The 9,943-nt window shown below is 42.0% G+C and overlaps 1 protein-coding gene and 1 non-coding gene across 3 annotated transcripts; both read left to right on the top strand.

The window, feature by feature from the left end:
* Positions 1–1,676: 1,676 nt before the first annotated feature.
* LOC147885112 (origin of replication complex subunit 1A-like) lies at positions 1,677–9,093 on the top strand. Of its 2 annotated transcripts, XR_015543542.1 has the most exons (18): positions 1,677–2,441; positions 2,689–3,640; positions 3,720–3,855; positions 3,937–4,245; positions 4,359–4,510; positions 4,767–4,869; positions 4,974–5,096; positions 5,172–5,333; positions 5,414–5,471; positions 6,385–6,563; positions 6,685–6,766; positions 6,964–7,046; positions 7,127–7,222; positions 7,348–7,424; positions 7,507–7,590; positions 8,071–8,140; positions 8,291–8,360; positions 8,604–9,093. XR_015543542.1 is itself a non-coding variant. In XM_087397366.1 (17 exons), exons 1-16 carry the CDS (start codon positions 2,270–2,272, stop codon positions 8,132–8,134), a joined length of 2,832 nt encoding a protein of 943 aa, XP_087253492.1. In that variant the 5' UTR covers positions 1,677–2,269; the 3' UTR covers positions 8,135–8,140; positions 8,604–9,093. The 2 variants fall into 2 exon arrangements, 1 of the variants encoding a protein (XP_087253492.1); XM_087397366.1 differs by lacking the exon at positions 8,291–8,360.
* LOC147885113 (small nucleolar RNA snoR28) lies at positions 4,000–4,074 on the top strand. Its single transcript, XR_015543606.1, has one exon. It is a non-coding gene; the product is annotated as a small nucleolar RNA snoR28 (small nucleolar RNA).
* Positions 9,094–9,943: the final 850 nt, after the last annotated feature.

Here is a 9,943-nt window from a genome sequence, read left to right on the forward strand (position 1 = left end):
TCATAAGGATTATTCATGAGGGGTAATAAGTAGTTATGTTATATCTCTGTAAATAGTATCTCACAAAAATGGACTCTTCCCATCCTACAGTTGTTAATGAGCTAAGATCTTTGGTCAAGGAAATTGCTCAAAAATTGACAAGGTCATTTGAGAGGTAATGGGCCTTAGAGAGGTCTTATATTTCACAAACCTTGGATATTTATAGATTCAAAAATGACCCTACACCATGCCTTAAGCTTGAGGATAAGAGGTTGTTGTAATGATACGAAAAAGGTTGCACCCAACAACAAAGTTAAACTTGTTCCTCATAGGAGGAGCTGGAACTGGGAAAACATACTTGCCACTTCTAATAGTTCAAGGACTAATTCGATATTGCAACCAAAGCACACCACACATTAACCATGACTTGCTAAAAGTGTTGATGCTAGTGTATACCAGAAAGGCATCGTGCAATATAAATGGCAACACTATACACTCTGCACTGCATTTGCCAACACATACTAAAAACCTAACTTCCCTTCTAAGAGAAAAACTAGACACACTTTCATCACTCTACGAACAAGTCCAACTAGTTTTTTATGAGATCTCCTTACTAGGCAAAAGAACGATGGACTTTGTAGATCTCAGAATGAGAATATTGAAACATAATCACTCAGACTATTTCAACAATATTGATGTGATTGCTTGCGGAGACTTTTATCAAGCAAAGCCAGTAAAAAGACTCCTGGATTTTCAAGAAGAATGACGACGACTTGCAATCCATGGCGAACACATATTGGTACATAAAAGCACAATGCTATGAATTGAAAAATACAATGAGACAAAGTAACAACACTTTCATGAACTCCTTCAGAAATTGCACACACACACAAGAACAAGTAGATTACATTAACCAAAACTGCTTTCGCCCAGTACCAACAGATCACAAATTCCCACACCTCTACTACACCAACTCAAAAACAAATAAACATAAAAGGAAAGTATTAGAACTATCTACAGGCACAAAGCACACTTTCAGAGCGATTGATCATTTCTCCGAGACGATTTGCACAAAATCAAAACTACTAGAAGATCCCAAAGTAACAAATGGCCTTCACACAACCATTGAAATAAGAGAAGGGATGTTAGTTGAATTTTGCTAGCAAGACGGCCTAGTAAATGGAGGAGATGGGATTTTCATGGCATAATCAACTCATATGGGAAAACAAAAAGTATGGATACTATTTCAACAACAAGACATTGGGATGCAAAATGAGTGAGGCATGCGATAGGCTTTTCTGCCTGAACCTTGCCAAAAGGCCCTCATGTGCCCAGGGTGAGAAAGAGAGAGAGAGAGAGAGAAGAGGGCGCCAAGGCATATGCTAATTCTCGTCACATTACTTATCTCCAAATGGCTCATATTCGAGATCTAGACGACTCTTGTGTTATCCATATACAATTTGGGCGATCTTGAGGACTACTTGGAAATGGAGCCATTTGTGGCTCAAAACTGATGGAATGTAATGCTCAGTCCTTCTTCGATTCGTAGATTGGCTATGGCAAAAAGCTTGGATTCAAAGTCGCCGGGTCACAAAGCTGTGTGCTCGCGCGAACCTGTGGGGAGCACCCAGAGATGAGAGCGCAAGAGAGACGTGAGCATGTGGGCTGCAAGTAATAACAAGAAAAATGCTAATTACTTGTATGATCTTACCGTTGCTAGTGTGCAGATCTTCTCTCTCTTTCTCTTTGTGTGTTTCTTGCATTTTCCCGCCATGGCCACCACAATGCTCTTCGATCGTCTCGTCGCTTTTATGCGCGTCTCCACAGCATTCAATGCGCCCCTCTGCACCTTGCCGTCTCCTTGTTCCCTCCCCTCGTCGCACATTCAGCTGCCCATCCAGCCTCGTTCGTTCCACGCTCAGTAGATTTGCTCGCTGAAGAGCAAGCGAGCGAGCGAGAGACACAAAGAAAGAGCAAGCGAGAGAGAGAGAGAGAGAGAGAGAGAGAGAGAGAGAGATCACGATCAGAGAGAACCTTTCTGTGGTTAAAATCCCCCGAGAGCACTGGACGTGAACGAAAACCTGGCTTGTCAACAACCTGCACGAAAGGTGAATTTTTGCGTCGCTGCGCGTCTCCGAGAAGAGCATAGGAGACAAGTTTTGGTCTGCGCAAAGCTGGTAGAGGAGAGAGAAGTTTTGGGTTGTCGAAGCCGAAACGCAGACTCAATAAGTTCACGGAGCGCGCCCTTCATTGTGTCTTTGGGTATCTTATCAGGTCTAAGCTTCCGGATATGGCACCTGAAACGGCCGCTCTCACGGCGAAGAGACGGAAAAAGCACCATCCACACACTCCACTGCCACAGGATAAGAAGGGGCCGCCATCGATTGAGGAAGCATCACCAAAGCAGTTGACCAAGAGGCTACGAGAAGCGATGGTAGTTGCGGAGCGAGACAGCCTTGCAGGTGCTTGGAGATTTTTCTTTCGAAGCTGAATCCGTTCTATTGAATTGTCTGCATGAAGTTTTTTCGTCCGAGTTCCGGGTTACGGTGGTAATGTGGCTAGATTTCGTTTAGGAGTTGCACGTATGCACTTGCAGGATGTAGTGGTGTAGAGTGGTCTGTGAGAGAGAGAGAGAGAGAGAGAGAGAGAGAGAGAGAGAGAGAGAGAGAGAGAGAGAGAGAGGAATAATTTTTTTGGAAAAATGTACAGATGCAAGCGCACATCCTTCATCGGACGCACTTCTCGACACCCCTTCGCCCAATAATGTTTCGTGCAGAAGATCTCCACGAACACCTGAGATTGTGGCTCCACCCCGTGTCCGACCCAAGAGGCTATCTTTCAATGAAAGACCACCAGAAGTTCCCACCTGCAATGAAGATCCCGGCCAGCCCGATCCTTCCGAACAGAAGAAGCAGATTGGGGATACTCACATTGCTAATGTTAAAAGGAAGAGCTCTAGCAATGCCTGTGAGGCTTTGGCTCCCCGTAACACCCGAAAAAAGACTGATGAAAAGCTGTCAAGGGATAAGTCAGACCGCGCGGTAGAAACGGAATTGCCCCAATCCGTTGAATTGGAAACCAAGGCAAGACGGCAGTCTCCACGGTTGATTGTAAAGGCTGTCGTGCCTGAAATGCCTTCAAAGGTAACGAAGCTCGAGAGAAAAGGCAAAGATGCCAAAAAGTCTGACATTTCGAACGCTGTCAGCGACAAGAAGAATCCATCCAGGGAGAAAGAAAATCTTCCTCAAAAGGCAGGATGTAAAGATAGCAGCAAAACCACGAAAAGCCAAAGGAAAAAAAGGCTTCACCATGTAATCTTAGATAGAATGAAATTCCAGGTTGGTGATGACGTTTATGTCAGAAGAACGGAGGAAGATGTCGATGAAGAGGATGAGGTATGTCTTATGTGCGGGAAAACAGGAAAGTTGATAGAGTGTGACAGTTGTTCTGGTGGAGTTCATTTAAAATGCATAGATCCGCCCCTGAAGGCGGTTCCTGATGGGGATTGGGTATGCTCGATCTGTGCGAGCAAGGAGAAGTCTTCTGAATGTCCAAAAGTACCACCACCAAATCAGAATCAAACCAGCATTCATGTTCAAAAACCCAGAACTGCCCGAGAGATGCTACTGGCATCCAAGTTATGGGCAACTCATATTGAAAGGTCTATGTCCGCAGAGCTGGTTTACCTGCAGTTGATGTATTTATTTTTGCAAATGTAACTAACTTTGTGTGCATTGCAGGTTATGGAAGGAAGCAGATGGCTCTTACTGGTTCATGGGCCGGTGGTATACAATTCCTGAGGAGACTGCAGTTGGGAGACAGCCACATAATTTGCGAAGAGAATTGTTTCGCACCAATCAATGTGACAAGAATGAGGTGCTTGAGCTTGTTGTTTTTTGCAAAACTGTATCCCTGCAAGGTAGCAAATTCTAAGCCTTGCATGTGGGTTTGGAACAGGTGACATCAATTCTCCGGCGATGTTATGTGATGGGTCCTGAGGATTTTCGGAGTGCAGGCAGCCATGGAGATGATGTGTTTCTGTGTGAATATGAATATGACACCCAATTTCAAACATTTAAGCGGATCCCAGACATTGAGGAGGATGCCCAAGCTCCCCTTGATGACTTTGAGGGTGACTATCATCCATCCGATGAAGATGAAGATGGTCAAAGTGATGAGGATACAGATCAGGGAAGGAGGAGACCTTCCAATTTAAAGGTCTCTGAAAAAAATGTACAGAAAGCATCAGCTTCTGCAAGAGCCGCAGTACGTCTCCTTACCTTTCAGGCAATTTTGTGAGGACCATATACGTACAAGCTTTGTTGAAGGGGTCGTGTAAATGAATGCATGTGACTTGAATTCAGATTTTTTGAATGCAGAATGCTCGTAGTGGTGGAATGGCTAGAGTTGGCAAAGTGGGTGCAAAAATAATTCCTCAAGCAGCAAGGAGGAAACCGGCCACAACTTTTGAAAAGGCTAAAGCTGCTCTTCGGCTAACAGCTACTCCCAACTCACTACCTTGCAGAGAAAAGTACCTCTTAAACCACATTCCTATTTTCTAGCTGTGTTTGATGTTCTTACGTTGAGGAGTTGCAAAACAGATGCGACAGTTTCTCTGAAGAAAAAAAAAAAAAAGCAGATGCAACAGTGATACTCCATATTGTTTCGATACTCCACTTCCATTTCAATGGACAACTAGTATAATCAAATGGTTATTCTATTGTAGGTGTTTGTAAACATACAGGATTTATATTCTAACTACGTGCTTAAATTTTTATATACTGCAGGGAGATGAGGGAGATCTCCGCCTTCGTATCTGATGCGGTAGTTGCAGGTGATGCCAGTCTAGGGCATTGCTTGTATGTCAGTGGTGTGCCAGGCACCGGCAAGGTTATTGTCCCATGTATCTGAGAGGTTGCTTTTAATTTTCTTCCATTTCTATAAAACCTGGACAAAATAAACGTCTAAGTTAGAAGTGCAATTGCTCCATGCAGACTGCAACTGTACTAGAGGTGATGCAAAAACTTCGAAGAAATTTCGAGGAAGGAAAGCTCCACCCGTATCGATTTGTGGAGATCAATGGCTTACGGCTTACCTCTCCTGAACATTTGTACACGGTAAACTCCTTGTCTTGTACATGAGTTTATGGGTGTCTTGATTTGAGGTATGCTCACTTGCTAAAATTCTTGTAGGTACTTCACGAAGCTCTTACAGGGCATCACTTGGGCTGGAAAAAAGCTTTGCAGCTGCTTGACGAGAGGTTTTCTTGTTTAAAGCCTTCGAAGTGTATTGATTCCAAGCCTTGCATTCTACTCATTGATGAGCTGGATCTTTTGGTGACTCGAAACCAATCTGTAAGTTTTCGTTGACCTATAACTATCCAGTATTGATGCTCATCAGTCTGTTGGCTCAAACTTTGGTTGATGATTTCCAGGTTCTTTATAACATTTTTGACTGGCCTACTCGTCCTCATGCGCGGTTGTTTGTTATAGGTGCGTTCATTCCTCATTACTTCAAATTTCTAGGCTAATATTTGGATGGGCTGCCTGGGGCTAGGCTTGTGGTCCAATTGGGGGTCTTGCAAGGGATGAAAACCCTGGTTAGTTAGAGATCAATGACGTAGTTGGACAACCAAAAGAGGCGGCCAAGCAGTCAATTATTGATAGTCTCTATATGGAGTCTACTTGAGCATCACTCGAGAGTGTCTTGTTCAGATGGATTTCCTTCTGTGATGTGATCTTTTAGTATGCTTTTGCAGCTGTTGAGCATATGGCTCACCTCATACTTTGACTTGTTATTATTAGAAGCAAGGTGATTGACCTAAAGATGTGGATGTCACTCCGTCATTGGTCAAGGAACACCATGAACTGCCACAGGTGTGCAATGCCAAGTGGAACCTCAGAGGGGATAATCAAGATTGGCTATATTTGCTTGCCTTTTTAAACCGAGATTTAAAGAAATATGTTCTACATTGAACCTCAAACCTTGTAAATGGAAAGACAAAGGAATTTTGTGTTTTTTAAAAGCCCTACGAGCAGGGCAATCAAGGAATGTTCCTTACAAAAACAACTGTCAGTTGGGAATGGAGGCCCTATATTAAGCTCAATTTATGAGATGGGCTTGTTATGCCATAATCTTTCCCTATTCACAATGCTTGAACCAAGATTGATCATTGAAGGAAACCATTTAGACTTTGTGAATGCAAAGACTGGGCTTTTGTGGTTTTCAAAGCACTGTTTCAATTTTCTTTTTCCTGCTCCTCTGTTGCTCAAAGTGAAAGTGGTGACTGCCTTCTTGACTGGGTGTTTTAATCTTTTGAGTTAATACCGATCCTTGTTTGAGCTGGTAATTATTCAGATTAGCACCATATCCAAGTGCATGAAGAATTCTCTTTGATTTTTACAGGCATAGCAAACACAATCGATTTGCCAGAACGCCTACTTCCTCGCATTGCAAGTCGGATGGGCTTACAGAGGATATCATTTAGTCCCTATTCACATGAGCAACTGCAAATGATCATCTCTTCTCGCCTCAAGGCCATTCCAGCCTTTGAAAAGCAAGCTATTGAATTTGCATCACGCAAGGTTTGCCTAAAGACAGTTTCCACACCGAGATCAAACATATTTGGTCTTTTTAATTGCGAGAATGCTCGATAAGAGTAGCCACTAAATATCTATTGTTATCTGAACGTGGTGAGTATTGCAGGTTGCGGCCGTGTCTGGTGATGCTCGCCGTGCTCTAGAACTTTGCAGGCGTGCAGTTGAAATTGCAGAGTCTCGATGCTCAGGTATTCTGGACACTAGCTCTAAAGGCAATAGAAACTGACATTGTCAGGACTAGTCCATTGGCAATTAAAGCCATCTACTTTGCATGCAGTTATGGACCAGTGCATTGTCAAGTAAAGCCATCTAAGGTGCATGCATTGCTGGATGGCACCTCTATCATAATCTTTAGCAGAAGTAACTAAAATTGCTTGCATGGCAGGTTGTAGTGCCGAGAAAAATCTTGTTGTGATGTCAGATGTTGAAGACGCAATCAAAGAGATGTTTCAAGCTCCTCACATTAAGGTATGCTATTTTGAAATTCTTTGTTTGAAATGTTATCACGATTAGGGTGCTTTATTTACTTATTTCACCTCTTGTTATAGATTATGGGGCGATGTTCCAAGCAAGCAAAGATATTTCTGGTGTCGATGGTTCAAGAACAACGTAAAACAGGCATGGTCGAGACATCCTTTGAGAAGGTGGATATAACTTCTTACTGGAGCAAATGGGCTTTGGTATCATACCTTCTGGTTCTTCCTCTGACGGTGTTTTGTCGTCTTGTGAGAATTTCTCTTGAATTAATTCTTATTGTGGCATGAATCAGGTGGCCATGACCTTTTCACATCTCTGCAAAAGTAACAATGAGACTTTTCTTGATTGGGATACACTACTTTCTGTTGGGTAAGGTCTTGTTTGAAGCATTTTTCAGTTTAAGTTTCTCTTGGAAACTGGGATTATTCTAAGTGCCCTTCTGTCGCAATAGATGTGGATTAGGTGCCTGCCGCCTCATCATTTGTGAAGCAGGTGCTCAGCATCGTCGACAAAAGCTGCAGCTTAATTTTCCTATGTAAGCTTCGCTAGCCTTGTCATGCCTGTCCTGAAGAAAACATTAAAAGGTCCAAACTAATCTTGATCTGCAACATCATGCCTTAATAGTGGTGAGGCAGTTAAAAAATGTTTGGAATTTTCAATAGCCATCCACTATTTTAAGTTCCGTACCATAATCTCTAAGTTTGTACAAAATACGAGTCTTTTTCTTCACTTGATGTGGTTGGCATGCTTACTTGGAGGATCCTGTCTACCTGTCTTAATTGACTTTTGTATCCTCGACTTTCATGCACTAACTTACAGTTCACTCATACAGTTTTGTGCATATCCTAAAATATATTTTGGATTAGTTGGAGAATTGCCTTCCTTTCTATGGTCCTGTTTTTACTCTTCAAACCTTCATTAAAAAATGAATCATTTCTGAATGGACGATGTACATATGCAAGACTATCATAAATATAATCTTGACCATAGCTTATGTTCGCTTGTTGGATATTAGGGATGACGTGACTTTTGCACTAAAAGAAGACTTGGATGTTCCATGGCTCAAAAAGTACTTATGAATCAAGGTATGAAAGCTTTGCTGTTTTGTTTAGTGATTTACTTGAGCTCACAGTAGGAAATTATAACCTTTTTATTTTCTAAGACCCTGCAGTGTATTCCAAGACTATCATAAATATAATCTTGACCATAGCTTATGTTTGCTTGTTGGATATTAGGGATGACGTGACTTTTGCACTAAAAGAAGACTTGGATGTTCCATGGCTCAAAAAGTACTTATGAATCAAGGTATGAAAGCTTTGCTGTTTTGTTTAGTGATTTACTTGAGCTCACGGTAGGAAATTAGAACCTTTTTATTTTCTAAGACCCTGCAGTGTATTCGATGAAGCTCATTGTTTAAAATGGGCAAAATGGATAGTGTCATGATAGTGTTCTCCAACTTCGCAGTCTTGGCACTTTTGTGAGTGGGACCAGGATAATACTTTATTACAGTTTTGAGTGATATATGGATTTTTTTGGATTGGGCTGCAGTCCTTATTTGCTAGTTTCAAGCTAATCAAGCTTCCTGTTCAAGGGCATAACGGTGGCACATACATGGGGTTCAATGTTACCATGGCACCTTGAAGAACCAAGTGCAAAATCCTGAGAAAGTTAAGTTTCACAAACTTTGAAATATAAAAAGCATTTTTTCATTCTAACCCAAGCCTGGCAGAACAAGTTGGAATCGTTGAACAAAATGCTAGTACGCAAAGGGACTGCTCAACCACACGCTCTGCTTCATGGTTTTGCAATCTTGGGCTTTGCAAACCAAATGTACTGTCTGAGCAGGACAAGCTAAGCAAAATTTTGCCTGCTTGATGAGAAGGCTGCCCCAAAGGTGGGTAGCCTTAAATAGACTAACACAACGATACAGCCCCTTTTTCATTTTAAAAGGGAGTCCTTAAGTGAATGTGTATTGATCTGGATGACCTGCAAGGATTGTGTCAAATATCATATTGGCAAGTAGCATTCTTATAAGTGAGATAAGGAACATGAAAGTTTTCCAAACGCTTGCTTAAGGTAATGCCCTCTAGGAAATATGTAAATGTTTTCCATTAGTTTTTGGAAAGTTAAGCCATTGTTCTATCATGGGAATACAAGCTTGAAGATTACTTGACATGTAGGCTATTATCTGCACAAACATTGAGCTGACAAAATAATTGGTATGGCAAAGACAAACTAAAGCTAGCACCTCAAGAAAAATTGGTCTGCATAAATCAACATGTATCCCCCATAAGTGGTTGAGTCTCATGAATCTGTATCAAGAAGCCTAACAATGGAAGGAAAAAGGATATAGCTAATAAAATAACACATCCTTTTTATTTCCTTCTTTCCCTTCTTCCCCCTAAGAATCGACTCGTGATGCAGGTTCCCTTCTACTTGTCTCTCTTCAGCGTCCTGCTTCTCCTGCTCCTTTCTTTGTTTTTCCATGGTTATGCTATTGCTTCCTCACTCTGCCCTGTTGCTTTCCTTGTTTGTGTTGTTGCCTCTCCCTCTTGTAGCTGTTGCTTTTCCATTTCTCACGTAATGTTTTTATCACAATAATCTTGGAGGTTGAGGGCTGGGAGGGGCTGCAGTTATTTCGATGCTATCGTGGAATTGAGAGGGTGTTGCAGTAAGGAAAAGCAAAGAGGTTGCTTGAAAACTATTTATGAGGAGAAGGTGATGCTTCTTTTGCAGGAAGTGAAGCGTGGATGAGGATTTTTTCTCGCATTTGGCTTGAAAGGCAGGCTTTGAGGTGTCTTTGTATTATCTAGCAGGGCTGAGGGAACAATTTTGGTAAGGGGCGAATGGTGGTGAGGAAACTATTTAGCGACAAGGAGGGGAAGTTT

This window comes from Dipteris shenzhenensis, chromosome 26 (genome assembly GCF_047967505.1).
Source record: "Dipteris shenzhenensis isolate YYH24624 ecotype China chromosome 26, Dip_SZ_1.0, whole genome shotgun sequence".
NCBI classification, from domain to species: Eukaryota; Viridiplantae; Streptophyta; class Polypodiopsida; order Gleicheniales; family Dipteridaceae; genus Dipteris; species Dipteris shenzhenensis.

Bases quoted from the DNA above. Each gene is read 5' to 3' on its own strand.
- LOC147885112 (XM_087397366.1), top strand. From the start codon at position 2,270: ATGGCACCTGAAACGGCCGCTCTCACGGCGAAGAGACGGAAAAAGCAC. The intron at 3,856-3,936 runs GTGCTTGAGCTT...GGTTTGGAACAG, and splicing joins ATCAATGTGACAAGAATGAG to GTGACATCAATTCTCCGGCG. The intron at 7,223-7,347 runs GTGGATATAACT...GGCATGAATCAG, and splicing joins TCGAGACATCCTTTGAGAAG to GTGGCCATGACCTTTTCACA.